The following is a 17,065-nucleotide window of genomic DNA, read 5'->3' on the forward strand; positions in this document are numbered from 1 at the left end:
GAACAGGAGAATGGAGCTGGAAAGCAGGTTAGTGGGATGGAGACGGAATGGGGAGTTTACAGTATCCTTCCCCTGCCATGCCCATCAAGCCACGCCCACCAAGCCATGCCACACCCACCAAGCCACTCCCACAGAACCGGTAGTAAAAAAAAAATGAATCCTGGGGTGGGTTCTAACTTCCTACAGTCCAATCTCTGTAAAAGCTGCTTGGTGAAGCTGACAAAACACTTCAAAATCAAATCAGATCCTTTACTACAGTCAATAACCAGATATAGCTGGTATTCAGTAACAGTATTAATAGGGGGATGTGATAAAGGGGGCTGAGAGCATTTTAACACAAGGCAGAAGAGAAAAAGTACAAAATAGCAAGTAGAAACTGGAGCATTAGAATATATTTAAAGTTTGTAAGGCAGTAAAAATGGCAAGAAATGCTTAACTGATAAGCAAGCACAAAACAATATTGCTATACAAGAACCTAAAACAGTATTACATAGAACAGAACAGAGCTGGAAGGGACCTTGGAGGTCTTCTAGTCCAGCTCCTTGCTCAAGTAGGAGAAGCTATACCATTTCAGACAAGTGACTGTCTAGCCTCTTCTTAAAAACCTCCAGTGATGGAGCAACCACAACTTCTGAAGACAATCTGTTCCACTGGTTAATTGTCCTGAATGTTAGGAAGTTTCTCCTTAATTCCAGATGGTTTCCCTCTGGTTAGTTTTAAACCACTGTTTCTTGTCCTGCCATCTGGTACTTCGCCCCCTTCTTCTTTGTGGCAGCCCCTCAAATACTGGAATACTATGACTGGAATCAGTCATAATAAATACTGATTTATTAAAGCATTTAGACAATTTAAAATGTGGTGATAAAATGCAGTTATGTACATTAAAATGCAATAGCTCTACCTGGAATACTTTGAACACAGATTACTTATGCTTACTAATAATAATGTTAATAATGTTAATGTTAATAATAATAATATGATGATGATGATGCAGTGGCTAAGAGCAGGAAAGTTAAAGAAAGAAGCTGAGGGGCTAATTTTGGCTGAACAAGACCAAACCTTAAAGACAAATGAATACAACAAATCTAGAATTGAGAAGACAGCAACAGACAGTAAGTGTCACCTATCCAAAGAAATGGAAGAAACAGTGGATCACCCAGACTGACTACATACAATGGCATAACTAAGTAACAACAATAGTACATTGGAAGATCTGCAAGAAATATCATTTGCTTGCAAGCAAGAACTGGTGTGATCATAAAAGAGAAAGTCACAAAAAAGTCTGGATAGTGGATGTGGCAGTGCCTGGAGACAGCAGAAGAGAAGAGAAAGAATTGAAGAAGATAACAAAATACAAAAACCTACAAATAGAAATAGAGTGACTGTGGCAAAGGCAAGCAAGGGTAAAAAATTCACCATCAGTCAATTGCAGAAGGCAGCTTTGCTTGGAGCAGCTTCTATCCTGCAATGGTACCTGTAACACCATCAAACACCCTGATCTCCCTATTCTAGGTCCTTTGTGAGGAGTCAATAGGTAGACAAAAATGCCAAACCCAGTCTGAACATCTGATTCACTGTGCAATGATCAATAACAACGATGATGATGGTCAATCTATATTTTTTTAAAAAATGCATTGTTTTTGATATAAATATGGATGTGTACAGAAGCTTTTTGACACACAAAAAGTAAAGTCATCACTGGAAAGCCAGAGTCTATGGACATAGCTCTAGAAAACATAGTTAAAGAGTTGCATGAAATGAGAGTAAAATGGCAACATGCACTTTTTATTTCTTTCATCCATTTATAAGTCACCTTAATCATGTGTATTAAGCCCATAAAACAAATAGAAAACTGTAAATAATCAGTATCTATTTTGCTAGCCAATTATTTGGGGGAAAGAAATGTCGAGAACTAAAAAATAAAATCTTAGTATTGCTTAAGGGCCATAAACTGAAAAAGCCACATTTTCCCCAAATGACAATAATTTGGGACTGTGCAAACTTCAGGAGAGAGACTATACACATACAGGGAATTACATAAAAGCCACATCTTCATGACATTGTTTTAATAACAGGCAAAGAGAGTGCCTGCTTAACTAAATCTAAACGCTTTAACAAAGTAAGCCACATGAACCAAGATCAACCAAATCCATTCAGGTAAAATGTTCCTAAGGCCAATCACATTAAGCCAACAAATGCATAGTTTGTTCCTTTTTGCTTCATATGTTGCACAAATAGTCACTGTAGTTCAAGCAATCATACTCTATGAGCCTCAGAAGGGCAGTCATTGGTTGCTCTGGATTAAATTAGAAATCTAAGCATGATTTACCACCTGGTTAACACTTGGGGAGGTCTGCAGGCTAAGACTGGGGAGTTTGGAAGCATCACAGAAGAAAGCTAACTCCTTTCATTCTCTTACCAATAAAATCATCTGGACTTGTCCATGAAAGTATCAGCATTCTCTTTAAATCCTGCAGAAATATTTTCAGACATTTCGCCTTCAAGAAGCAAAAACAAGGCTATCTGATCCCTAATTCCATTCTGGCCAGGTTCACACGTTCATAAAGTGGCTTGTTTGAATTCTAACAGCCAACCTACGTTGAATGGTAGGCCGCGATTCTCTCTCTACATCTGGTCCTCCCCACCACTCAGGTTCTACCCAGGCCACTCCCAGTCAATTAGGCCACCTTTAACATGACAATGATTCGGGAATGTCTGTCTGCCGTAAGGAGGGCCATAAAAGGTACCCCAAGGAGGCTCCAAGGTTTCTACAGCTCTTCCCGCAGGTTTCCGCGTTTCCACCCATGAACGCCCCGCTGGCCATAAATACTGCTTATCGAGCCTACACCTCCGGAGTGGCGGTTTCCGGAATGGGTTATGAGCAGTATTACTGGCCTTCCCCGGAGGAAAAAGGGCAGGAGCCGGTGCACAGTTCGGAAGGGGGTCCTCCCCCAGAAGCTTTAAGTGACGTGGAGGAAAAGGCACCACACAAAAACCAAAGTAAGTCTCCAAGGGGAAGGACCCCACTTCTAATATTTTGGCGGTTCCCTTGCCTGAGAATGGGAGCGAGTGTTCCCGCAACGATGCGAATCTTCTCTCATATACATGTGTAAATCTAACTCTTCTGGTTTGTGTACTTTACTGCTTTACCTGAATCCTCTTCACTGTGTGTAATTGCACCAAATCTTAGCTCTAGATGGAGCCGTTCCGTTTCTCGAAGGGTCAAAGCCTGTACGATTGATTTGGGGAACTCTTCCGATGGTTCAGCCACGTGGGATTGCAGCCCAGAGTAAAACGCACCGGCTGCAGTGTTTCACGCAACCCATGTTTTAAGTCGATAGAGACTGAATTTTCATCGTGCTAATTCCATATAACCCGCTGCTGACAAACTACTATGGCTGATTCGTAGAAAAGAGTAAAAGTATGTGTGAGCCCAACTGTTCGTGAACTCTTTACTAGATGTTTAAATGAACATGTGTTGAGCTTTTTAAGGAGCAACTTAAGCAACTAAAATCCCCTTTGGAGTTCGCACCTTGAAAGTAAAATCCCCCAGTGGCTCCATATTTACTCTGAAGTAGTACGGAGGTGGGAAATGAAGGGAATGGGACTGAAGCGAGATCCTTCGCGGCTAAGAGTTCTTAATAGGATGGAAGCCTGGAAGAGTCGGCCCTTACGCAGAGTCGGCCCTGATTTCCAGCCTACCTTTGCTTAATCGGCGCGAAAGGAAAAAAAGTCGTTTCTCAAGTAAGGCGATTGTTCGAGATTGGAAGGTTTCCCACGAGCGGGGTAAACCCAAAGAAAAGGAGGCTGGTGCTGGGAAGAGCGCCTGTTCTATCTTGGGTGTTTAGTATCTGTCCCCTTCTTAAGCTTGGCCCACACATTTCTTTTCCAAATTTGAGAGTATTCTGGGTTGTTTTCTAGTCTCATAAACTGGAAGTATGAATGTGCAAAACCAGTTATATGTAAAAAAAAAACCTAGGCATTTTGATGCTACAAAGTGCACTGTTGTGTGTTTATTTTTAAAACAATGGATGTTACTCTAATGAAACATTATGAAATAGAAGTGTATAAAAATGTAAAGATATATAAAAATGTAAAGATACTCATCAGAATTTAGTTTCTTTAATTGAATGCAGTGTGTGCTGTCCACTCAAATACTTTGAGCATTTTTCCTGCAAAATAAATGAAAAGAATTACTTGGAGCAGTGGTTAGAGTGCAATATTGCAGACTACCGTACTTCTGTCAGCTGGCTGCAATTTGGCAGTTCAAATCTCACCAGGCTCAAGGTTGATTCAGCCTTCCATCCTTCCGTAAAATGAGGACCCAAATTGTTGGGGGGCAATATGTTGACCCTGTAAACCACTTAGAGAAGGTTGTAAAGCACTGTAAAGTGATATGTGCTATTGCTATTTCACTAGGCAAAGATAAATTATACATTTGGAGGTTTGGGTGAAACAATTTGATATTAAACATGGCCATATATAATTAGAGTGTGACAGTTTTTAATTGATGTTGACCCTAAAATCTATTTAAAATGTAATACAATTAATTCCTTTCAATCTCAAAAATCTTAAGGATTTAGTTTGAAAGTCTGTACATAATTTCATCCCTTATACATACTGAGAAAATAGCTATTTATCTCTTTTTATATCTCTCTAACTTTGAGGTCCTTAGTGCTCTCTGAGCTTGGTGGTTTTCTTGCAGATGTTTCATTGCCAAACTAGGTAACTTCATCAGTATTAGTAGGGAGTGGGGTTTGTTCTAATTTATTTACACTTGCCCTGCCAGTGTTAGTAATAATGAAGCCTCTGCAAGAAAACCATCATCTTTGGAGAGCATCAAGGACCCAACAGTTTGAACCCAGAGCTATAAAATATTATATTGATCTAATTTATTTAAAAGTCATCTTCTTTTGCCCTTAAATGCTGTTTTTTGCTTGATTTCTAGATCCTTCTCCAAGTTCTGGAATATTAATTCTTTACACCCCTGACTCTGCCACCAGTCCCAACAGACAATCCTCTTCTCCACAGCTGTCTTCTACACCCCAGAAATACAAGGAGGAAAATCCAGGAAGCAGGAAAGTCAAAACACGTACAGCCTTTTCTCAAGAACAATTGGAGATACTGCACCACCGATTTCAGAGCCAAAAATATCTCAGTCCACAACAGATTCAAGAACTGGCTGCAGCCTTGAAACTCACTTACAAACAGGTAAGAACTTCTGGCACAGCCTGAATTCAGCCCAAGACATTTCCATAATTATAGAGTTAATTTGTTGTAGTGGTTAAGGCACCAGGCTACATACCAAGAGAACATGATTTTTAGTCTTTCCTTAGGCAAAAAGCCAACTAGGTGATCTAGATCAGGCATTCTCTTTGACCTAGGAAAGAGGCAATGGCAAACTACTTCCGAAATTGGCCAAGAAAATTGCAGGGATTTATCCAGATAGTCACCAAGAATCAAAGGTATAAAAATAATTATATCATTTATTTAATAATTAGTATAATATAGAATTATATATTATGCTTGTATATAATAATTAGGTTGATGTGGGGGAGTGGTAGTTTTAACTGAACTGGAGGACATCTAATTTAGACAAGTCTGAGTCCTAAGCATAAATCTCCAGAATTAGATTTTGAGTTATTTTGACTAGAGGCTCTTAGGATCGGTCTTTAAGATTGTCTTGATGTCCCATAATCTTTGAGTATAAGTGCTTTCTTATTCTTTCTCTAGCTACATGTAAACTGCATTTTTCAATCTTGTGAATGTTTAAAGTGAGATTGACAGATTCTCAAATAGTTTTGAGTCCTTGAACAGTTTTTCCTATTTTTTTTTATTTCTGCAAAGCTTGGGGCTTTTTCAAGCCTGCTGCCACTTAGTGGACCCTATCTAGTTGTAGGTAATTATTATTGGTTTCCTGAGCAGCAAATAACAAAATTATCCAAGTGCATTATTTAAGCCTGTCCAGCATCTGTTTTCCTCTTACTAGATGCTACCAAGAATTGGAAGTATAAGGATGTCTGAATTGAAGAACTCTGCTGTTCTCATTATTGGACAGCCAGGTACCTTAGGGCAGGGATTCACAAACCCTGGTCCGTGGACCAGCACTGGTCCACGGCATGCCAGAAACCGGGCTGCACAAACAAGCAGAGCCCCATCCATGGGGTACAGGCAGCACGTGAAACCACACCTCCTCTGGTCCATGGTAAAACCTCTCTCCATGGAACCCGTCCCTGGTCCCCAAAAGTTTGGGGGTCATTGCCTTAGAGAAGATCACATGTTTTGACAGGAGGGTAGTAATTCTTTTTCATGTTGTTCCTTAGAATCTGGTATTTAAGACTGCCTGCAATTGAGTCATCAAGATTCTAGCTGTGGATTTTATCCAGTCTCCTTTTAAAACACCTAAACCAGACACCTACTACCACATTAAATTGTGGTAAATTCTACAATTTAATTTTGTCTTGTTAAAAAAAAGCATTTACCTATACTATTATCAATAAGTGCTAATGGTATAAGAAGTGGAGGCAAATTCTTGACCAATGTCTTCCCTACACTGCATATTTTAAATACTTCTATAGTAACCAAAAATGTACACTGTATTCCAAGAGCCAAGTCTGCTGGAGCCTTTGTGTTCAGAAAAGGACAATGGCATATGATATCCTATCTTTTCAACACATTTCAGGTAAAAACATGGTTTCAGAATCAACGGATGAAGTTTAAACGAACTCAGAAAGAAACTCTGTGGATGAGAAAAGGAATGTGCCAAATTCAGGTAATTGGGCAACCACTCTTAACACCCATTAAAAAGATGCTCAGAGATTGATTCTTTATTGTAGGTATTGTAGCTTGATGGTACATGGAGTTATAACTGACAGGTGAAGCGCATGAGAAAGATCCCATGTTCAAAGCCTTGCATTTTCAACTGGAACTGGAAAATGCTTCTGCCATAAAGCTTAGAACATGACTGGATAGAGGAATGCTTTTGACCTAGAAGGATTATTGATTATAAAGCACCTGCTTCTGTTTTTAATCCCTATTGTTTTAAGTACTGGGGGGCTAATGCATATGGGGTTTTTTGAACAAAAAATGCCATTAATACAAAGTACAACTCTTTTTTGCTTGTTTCTCACAGAATAGTTATTTGGACATAAACCCAAGCTATCATGAAGGTTACAGTATTGGTGAGGCCAGGAACATCCATTCACTGGCTGCTATGCATGAGAACTACACCAGCAATCAAAACTATAGTAGTAACCACAGTTATAATAGTGACCACCACCAGGTCTACAGTAGTCCTCAGAATTTTTATCCAGTTGGTGAGGATGGGAGCTTCTTTGGAAAAGCTGGTGGGGCCTGTTATAGTCCACAAACCATCAACTATATCAACCACCAAAAGATGAATTTTTATCCTGGCTTCTCTGCAAGCATGGAGTATGCTACCATGAAGATGGAAGATGGATATACCTTCCAAAATGCATCTTCTGCTGCATTACCAGGACCCCCTGTCCTCCAACGCTATCAAAGTCCTCTACAAACTCAAGGACCACTGAGCAACTAACTCCTAAGCTTCTTGCTTTTGTAGTCTTATTTTGCCAAAGTCTCTTCCCACTCCCTCCAGCAAAGGGGCCGTGGCACTTTTCAAAAGCTAGTTTGTGTGTATGTGTGTGAGTGATTCTGAACTTGACTTTCATTAGGTCGCTCCTGGCTGGCCTCTAGGAAGAGATTGAATATGGAAGGCAGTTCTCATTCAGGAAATGAGAATTCAGGGAACATCAGAATTAATAGCTCTGTGCATGATTTGCCTCTAGGTCTACTTACACCCACCTCAATTCCTTAATGCGATTTAATAAATAATTTAGCTGGAGTTCAGATATAAGTGCAGTTGGGAGAGAAGAGGCTTTGATTTGTGAACATGTTCCTTTGTCTGATGTACTTATGCTGATTTGTTGAATTTTTTAACAAATTGAGATCATTTTGCATCTGGCCAGTTTGAGATTTTTAATAGCATTAACAATTAAAATCTAGAAATCAATATGGTAGTGAATTTTCTTTTACATGCAAGTTTTTACCGAATGAAGAAATAATTATGATTTTAATGTTTGTCAGAAAAGTCAGGGTAGCAATTTTAATAAAGGGAAAAAATGCCTTTCAGTAGGCTTTCTATTCCACTTACTATCTTATCTAGACAGCCACTCACCTTAAAGACAAAAGTCATTCTGGATGAACCTGAACCAGTCATTTCCCATTTACCTATCAATAACCTGTGCATTCCCCCTTTGCACTGCATCAGATCAAGAGCAGAGGTTTTTGTTTTTCCTTTAAACAAGTATTAGTTGCTTGGAGAATTATCAAGAATCTGGCATCATTGTCATTTGAATGGAATAAATATTATTGCTAGTCAATAGAAGTTTCTATATTCCAGTTCTTTTTGCTGTGCAAAAATATATTTGTATGAATGATTCTTGTGGAAAAAGCATTTGTTGTAGTTGGCAGAAGTGTGTATCTTTCTTACGAAGCTTTGGTGCTCTAGGTTTTATTTCTGATTAGTTCTACTTAATAGTTTTTCAGTTCCATAACTTATCAACAACCAAAAAGCCTGGAAGTTAGAAGTGAAGTCTATTGCTGGCAGTTTTTCAAAAAGTTGTAAGAATATAATTGCATTCCAAATAGGGGGAAGGAACTGATGGAAGTAGTTTTTGAATTCTTAAGTGTTGCTTTTAATTGTTGGGAAGTTGTTAGAAGAAGAACTCACAAAATGCAGCATTTTGCTCTGTTATCGCTAGTTTTTCCATTTATATACTGTAAGGGATTTGTACAGTGTTATAGTAAAAGGCATGAAACCTAACTAATGTTCTTGAGCTTGATTTATTCTACATATTTTACTGACTTAGGGTTGAAAGAAGCCATTAAATCTGACACACTATTCAGTTCTGGAATCTTTCAATCAATCAAAATAGAGCTGGAAGGCATCTTGGAGGTCTTCTAGTCCAACCCACACTCAATATTGCTATACAAGAACCAAAAACAGTATTAGATAGAACAGAACAGAGCTGGAAGGGACTTTGGATGTCTTCTAGTTCAGTTCCATGCTCAAGCAGGAGAGCCTATATAATTTCAGACAACTGCTGTCCAGTCTCTTCTTAAAAACCTCCAGTGATGGAGCACCCACAACTTCTGGTAGCAAGCTGTCCCATTGTTTAATTGTCCTAACTGTCAGGAAGTTTCTCCTTAATTCCAGGCTGCTTCTGTCCTTGATTGGTGGGCACACGTGCTGTCACCCCAGCTCAGCTCCACCGTGCAAGCACGTGCACCTCCCGCCAGCTAGCTGGCCTTCAGGTATGCGTGTGTGCTTTGGGTGCTCAGTGCCCAAAAGGTTCGCCATCACTGCCCTATACCATTTCAGTCAAGTGTCTGTCCAGTCTCTTCTTAAAAACATCCAGTGATGGAGTGCTCACAACTTCTGGAGGCAGACTGTTCCACTGGTTAATTGTCTTCACTGTTAGGAAATATATTCTTAATTCCAGGCTGCTTCTCTCTTTGATGAGTTTCCATCCACTGTTTCTTATCCAGCCTTCTGGAGCTTTGGAAAATAAGTTGACTCCCTCCTCTTTGTGACAGCCCCTCAACTACTGAAAGACCCCTATACTGTCAGCCCTAGTCCTTCTTTTCTCTCGATCCATACCCAGTTCCTCCAATAGGATGACTACATGATGCTCATCACATATACAGGGAAGGGAAGTCCCACCATTGCCCATTTTCACTGTCAAACTACTGTTGTTTTTATTTGCACTAGCAGCACAGATTATCAATCCCTTGCTCTCAGTGTGAGCTCTAAAGTAGTCTAGGCTGGCAGCTGTCCAGCCTCTATGAAGATGAAGGGAAAGGTGTCACTACAGGAGGCTACCTAATATTCAGCTGAAATTTTATTTCAATTATTCTGTGTCCTGGACTTCCGGGCATTTTTTTCTGGCATGCAGCTGATAACTGTTCTATCTAGGACTTCAACTATAATTAATCACTTTTCTGTTCTTTGGACTTCAATAGCTATCCTCCAAGGTATGAAGCTGAAATCAGGATCATGCATGTGAAAACTGAGAAAGTGATTTTATTTTTGGTTCTGAATTTGTTTTCAGTTTCAAACAAGAAACTGCCTTGACATTTCATGATCAGTGAGGGTAGATTTGTTTTAAATAAATTCCACAGCATCTCAGAGGAGTTTCTATATAGAGTAGAATTGCAGTGCTAGAGAAGGTCTATCAATGCATAAGTGTCAAATCACTTTCCACCAGTGCCAATAGTAGAGTCCCATAGTAAGCTTGGTGGACTGGGCATAGAATCTTAAGAAATTTGTTGGCTAGTCCATGGTTACTGAAGCTCAAAGTCCAAAACTGCCCAACCATGAAAGCTTATACCATTTGAATAACGTTCCAAAAACAATTGAAAGGAGCGGAATAAACCTAAATAAGGACAATTTTTTAAAAAAACTGTAGCCATATTAAAGCTCTGGGAGCCATAACTTATCAAATGCTTTTTCAAAAAAATAATAATGCAGGCCAGTGGCAACAGCTGGTGTGCTACCTGCCTTCAATTTCTAAATGATGTCCTCAATCCCAGCCCTAGAGCCTGGACTCTGGCACAGGTCAATCAGTAATTGCACTAGTAAATCTTCATTTTGATGAAATAATGGCCACATTTTTTTCAATAACTATGCTTTTGAAAGTCTGCATATACTTGAGAGCATTGCTCTCCTTTAGTCTCTAATCCATTAAAACATGATTATTCTGCATTTTAAAGTTAAGCAATATGCAGAAATTTAGCATGTTCCTCAACTTGAGGGCCTTTTGTCTGCTAGAATTTAAATTGTGTAATTGCAGCAACCACACAATTCCATTCTATTTTGCCTTTTTATTGGATTGACTGGATTGAAGAATAATTGTATTTAATGATTTCTCTATTGCATGTCATATCAACATTTTGAAGTGAGGACTAAATTATAGACTGGTCATTTTTGAAATTTGGAAGTATTTGAATAAAAATGGTAAAAAAACACAGGGATGATAGTCAGGAAATGATAACATAAAAGCAAATTTTTAAGCAATGTGATACTACTCCCTCCAAGTGAATGCTAGTCAGTATATGAGCAGTACACAAGCCAATACCAACAAATATACATTGTCCCAGTGAAATCTTGTAAAAGCCTACACAGAAGCAAGACAATATTGAGATCAACATCTTAAAAGTATTAAAACTGGTTGAGTGGTGTATTCTCCCACACACATACACACCCCTCATTATGCCAGGAAAACAAGCTAGAAAAAAAATCAGTTTTCAATTATTTTCTAGTTAATTGCAGAAGGAATCTTACTGATACAGATGGAATAAATTTAGCCATTTCTTATTTGCACCAACACATTTCAGAGTCCAGTCCAGTCTATCTTCTTGCTGGGAAGTAACAATAGTTATTCAGTTCAAAACATTTCTTTTTCTAGGGATGATCCATGGCAGTGGGAGAAATTGAACTGCACACTGATTCCACTAAAGGGAAGGGGGAATTCCATAGATAGAAGCGTTCACTGCCTGCATGACAAATATGCTATTCTAATTAACTTTCTTCTCTAGCAGTTTATTACCTTTCTGCCTGTGGTAAACAGATTGCCCTTTTTGTTTTGCTCCAGCATTTATGTTTTCAATGGTTGCTTGACATAAAAATAAAGTTGTTCATCCTTTCCCCATCAATTATCATAAAGTTTTTACCTGCTTAATTTATTTCCCATACATTAGACTGTTTAGGATAACAAAAAGTATTGAAAGCACAAAAAGTTTTGATTGCAACTATCTGGTACCAGTGTACTTAAAAAGTTAAGATAATCAGGCCAAAGCACCCAGTATTGTAGCCAGCCAATTTATTTGATACATATAGATGTAATATATACCAGTAAGTATCTGGGTGGATGCATTCTGTTATAAAGTTGGTTCTGAGAGAGTGATTAGTTCCAAATTAATCACTTCTTTGGCCATCTAGTCCAAACCCATCTTAGTACATTTTACTTGCCAAAGACCACACTTTTAAATACTACATTCATCTAGCTCTCAATACTTTAATATAATCTGATGTGGCCCAGATACTTGCAACTTACTCACTGCAAATGCCGTCATACGATCAAATGATCTTCCTTTACCAAGCTTTTAGTATAATTAGCTGTCACAGGTGTGCGTTTTAGATGTTCATGTATTGTTTTATACTGGGACTGTTGTAATCTGCCCAGAGTTTAGAGTGAGCTGTAAAATCTATAACAAAATTGATCATATAGTTTCCCTCAACAACTCAAATCTGCCCTCAGACACTTGACTGCAGTTATTTCATAGTTGTCTACAATGACTACATGGTTAAAATGAACAAGTATTGAGAGTGAGTTGGACTGCCATATAAATTATCTAAACAAATTTTATGTAAATGAAAACAGTGGACAAAATAAAAACCCAAGACATTTCAAAAGCTACAAGTGGAATATAAATCCACCCACTGTGCTTTGTTTTGCTTTGTTTTCAGAAATTATTGGAGCTATCATTACACTTTAAAGCCTGTTCAACAAGATGGGTGTCATGGTTGATAGTGCTGGAAGCTACTAAGAGGTGATACTTTTCCATACAAAATTATAGCTTTCCACTCCAATCATTTATTTCCTGATATAAGTTAGGTATTTTCCATTTCTAAAACAGACTGGGAATCAGATTGAAATTGATTTAATTAATCAAAGTAATCCAAGGTTGCCTGCAACTGAAACTTTATTCCCTCTTTCCATTATCTGGCTCAAGAATAATATGTCAGATGAAAAACAATCATTTGTCAAAGATTACAGATTGAATTCTTTCTGACCAAGAATCCTATTTCATCTGCAGAGAAGCAGATTCTGTATTATTTTTAGTATTCAGTAGATCCAGTACTTCACTAACCAGAAAGGACAAAAAATACAATTGAGGGGGTTCCAACTTTCTCAGTTTAGCCATTTTCTCACATTAGTATAATGTAGTGTAGTGTAGTGTAGTATAGTGCAGTGTAGCATGTAGAAAGGGAAGAGTCAGGTTTTAGTTCAAATTCAGCAGTGGTTAAGGTGCAGGTCCAAAACCCTGAATTCCAGTCTCGCCTTAGGCAGGGAAGCAGCTGTCACTCTTTTTCAGCTGAAACCACCTCAAAGAGAGTTGTTGGAAAACCTGGAGAAATACTGTGCATGTGTACCATACTTCTACAATAATAAAGGCAGGATAAAATCAAATGTTGGGGATTTGGAGTCAGGCATTCCCTCAGATTAGTCTACTTCAACAGGTTGCTATTCTGTGAAATAGGAGGAAGAAGTACCGCTATATGTGCACTCTTGAGCTCCTGAATGAAAGCAACACCAATCTATGGTGATTGGTCTTGTTAAGTGGTGACTTTGAGCCACTCACTCTGTCTCTGGTAAACTTTCTCACAGTTGATAACATAAGAAGAAATTAACATGTAAGACACCTCAAATTTTCAGAGAAATTTTGTGTATGTGAATATAATGTACAGTGAACTTAAGGGCTGTTCTAATATAGTTACCTCTATTTAACCACTTATTATAAAGATAATTGTTTTCTCTTGCTCATCTTCTTGCTGCAAATATTAGTAGGCAAGCTTCACATAGCTCCCCTGCTATTTATGGATCCTGAGATCCCCTCAAGACTGTACCTCACAAAAATTGAATGACTTCCAAATAACAGGCTGGATTTCACCATAGTTTTCTACAGAAGCGAGAGGTAGACTGGGGAAGAGAGATAGAATAAAAAAGAAAGAAAAGAAAGAAGAAGGGCGAAATTAAGGCAGGCAAAAATTTGGTAAAGCAATAACCAAATGTATTCTATCTATGCATTATTCCTGATCTTGTCTCTGTGTTAGTATGTGTGGGCCAAAGAGGCGGAGATAAACACCTATAATATGCAAGAGATTGGGCAGGGGGAAAAAGTATCTCCTTTTCCAAATAGTTTCAGGGCTCAGTCCATGCCTTGAAGGAGAAACAATTTTGCATTTCATTTTGCAGTACCCTGGGGCTTTGGCGCCCCATGCTATGTCTGCTCTTTCAGGAAACCTGGGACTGAGGATGTTGATTCAATGAATGGCCAGCCTCAACAAGAGTCAGTTTCCGTAATGCAGCCAGGAGTGATTTCTTTGACATTTTCCTGACCTGTGGCATTAGAGGAAGACATTTTGCATGACAAACAGCAAAGCTTAAGGCTTAATGCTTGGAGATATCACTTCAGGGGACAATTAGAATGGCCCTGCTGTTCTGTCTCATTTTCACCCAAGTAGGGGGAAAATACCTTGCAGGCCTCTTTATAAGGATTACCAAGATTATGCATGCATGGCATTCCATAGCATATAAATGCTAATATATATGATGATTTTGAACAGTGGTTGTGGAAGCTATATAGGAAATCCAATTCATAAGGAAGTTGGAGAGCAAATGTGCCTATTTTAGCTTGCACCAATTTATTTTAATTTGAAATTTTAACAGATCTTTGTTGTGATCATATGCCTACTAAAAAAGTTCAACAGGCATATATCTCTTTCATTTGCAGAATGAATGAGGCAATTGTTTAATAAAACTTAAAACTTAAGCTCATACATAAAGCACATACATCAACATTTTTTCATTGGCTAAACCTCTCAGATGTGAAATTATATAATGCTATAAAATTCAGTCTACTGGAAGAAAAAAAGTAGAAACATACCAGACTCCACAGAAGTCTAAGCTATGCTGTATAGTAAGTATATCCATAGGATGGGAAAGGTTTGCCTATTTTAACTCCATTCCTGAGCTTTTTAAAATAGCTTGTTGTGCTGATACTAAGCACATCAGATGAAATACATCCAGGTATAGAAAATCAATCTATTTTCCAAAACAGGTGGCAAGATAAGAAGCAATGGATGGAAACTAATCAAGGAGAGAAGCAACTTAGAACTAAGGATACATAGCCCGACAGTTAGAACAATTAACCAGCGGACTGGCTTACCCTCGGAAGTTGTGGGTGCTCCATCCCTGGAGGCTTTTAAGAAGAGACTGACAACCATTTGTTTTAGATGATATAGGGCCTTCTGTTTGACCAGGGGATTGAATTAGAAGGCCTCCAAGGTACTTTCCAACTCTGTAATTCTGTGGTTATTATTACTCGGACCCTTGAGAGGCATAAAAGCAGGTTCCCTAAGTCAAATATCTGAGGTTCAGAGCAGTGGTGGGATTCAAATTTTTTTACTACTGGTTCTGTGGCAGGGCTTGGTGGGCGTGGCAGGGGAAGGATACTGTAAAATCTCCAGTCAGAGGTGGTATTTGCCGGTTCTCTGAACTACTAAAAATTTCTGCTACTGGTTCTCCAGAACTGGTCAGAACCTGCTGAATACCACCTCTGGTTCAGAGGCAAATAGTCAGGGGTGGGATTCTACCAGTTCGCACATATTCACTAGAACGAGTTGTTAACATTCTAAGGAGTTTGGAGAACCGGTTGTTAGAAGAAATGACTAGTCTAATCCTGTAAGGAAGGCAGGAAGGAAACATTCTGGTGTTGCTTACAGAAACTGCCTCTCTGTTAACCCTTATTACATTTTTGGCAGGACTAGACTTCCTGTCTCAGGTCTCTGGGTTTTTTTCCCCCTCCTTTGCTGGTGCTTTGCTTGTGTGGAACGACCATTCAAAGTTACAATGGCACTGAAAAAAGTGACATGACCATTTTTCACACTTACGACTGTTGCAGCATCCCCTGGTCATGAGAGGCCAGGCAAGGAGATGCGTGCCTCGATGTGAGTGATATTGAGTTGGCCACACCCAACCAATAACATGACCACCAAGCCATGTCCACCCAGTCACATGACCACCAAGCCACGCCCACCACCTAAGCCACGCCTACAGAACCAGTTGTTAAAAATTTGAATCCCACCCCTGCAAATAGTCCTAATGGTCAGGTGACACTGAATGACCAGAGGACTTTGGCAACAATTCTGCTTTCTCCTTTTCCAGAAGGCCTGAGTATGTACCAGCTTGCACTGAAACTTTTCAAAGCCAAGACCCTGCCACGGTTCCCATATGAAGCTCAGCTAATCTTAGGAATCAACTTTGATAGAGTCCAAAGCTGCCTTCTAAGAAAGTTATTCTGAGAACTGAAATTTGTCCCTAATGTCTATATCAGGGGGGAGGGAAGAAAGAAGGAAAACAATGGTATGTTAAAAGCTGATTTTCAACCTCAAGGTTTGATACATCTTATTCTAATAGAAGAGAATAAATAGAATAGAATAGAATAGAATAGAATAGAATAGAATAGAATAGAATAGAATATTGGCTAAGTGTGATTGGACACACAAAGAATTTGTCTTGGTGTAAATACTCTCAGTATACATAAAAGAAAATATACATTCATCAAGAGCTGAGAATCATAGGATACAACACTTAATGTACCATAGGGTACAATAAGCAATCAAATCATACTAGGAAACAGTCAATATAAATCATAAGAATACAAGCGACAAAGTAACAGCCATACAGTCACAAGTGGGATGGGATGGGTGATAAGGAGCGATGAAAAGATTAACAGTAATAGTAAGTGCAGACTTTGTAATAGTTAAACAGTGTTGAGGGAATTATTTGTTTAGTAGGGTGATGACTTTTGGGGAAAAACTGTTCTTGTGTCTAGTTGTTCTGGTGTGCAGTGCTCTATAATGTCGTTTTGAGGGAAGGAGTTGAAACAGTTGATGTCTGGGATGTGAGGGGTCTGTAAATATTTTCACAGCCCTCTTTTTGACTCGTGCAGTATACAGGTCCTCGATGGAAGGCAGGTTGGTACTAATTGTTTTTTCTGCAGTTCTAATTATCCTCTGAAGTCTGTGCCTGTCCTGTTGGGTTGCAGAACCAAAACAGACAGTTATAGAGGTGCAGATGACAGACTCAATAATTCATCTGTAGAACTGGATCAGCAGTTCCTTGGGCAGTTTGAGCTTTCTGAGTTGGTCAACCTGACAATGAGGACAATTAATGAGTGCAAAGGCTTGCCTCCAGAA

The 17,065-nt window shown here is 38.9% G+C and overlaps 1 protein-coding gene across 1 annotated transcript; it reads left to right on the forward strand.

The window, feature by feature from the left end:
- The first annotated feature begins 2,668 nt into the window (after positions 1–2,668).
- LOC113417238 (homeobox protein NANOG-like) lies at positions 2,669–8,845 on the forward strand. Its single transcript, XM_087957151.1, has 4 exons — positions 2,669–3,000; positions 4,949–5,211; positions 6,683–6,772; positions 7,133–8,845. Exons 1-4 carry the CDS (start codon positions 2,712–2,714, stop codon positions 7,556–7,558), a joined length of 1,068 nt encoding a protein of 355 aa, XP_087813277.1. The 5' UTR covers positions 2,669–2,711; the 3' UTR covers positions 7,559–8,845.
- The last annotated feature ends 8,220 nt before the right edge of the window (positions 8,846–17,065 follow it).

The sequence above is a fragment of the Notechis scutatus genome, chromosome 2 (genome assembly GCF_049901735.1).
Source record: "Notechis scutatus isolate UNSWTSFEM ecotype Mainland chromosome 2, rNotScu1.2, whole genome shotgun sequence".
Lineage (NCBI taxonomy): Eukaryota > Metazoa > Chordata > Lepidosauria > Squamata > Elapidae > Notechis > Notechis scutatus.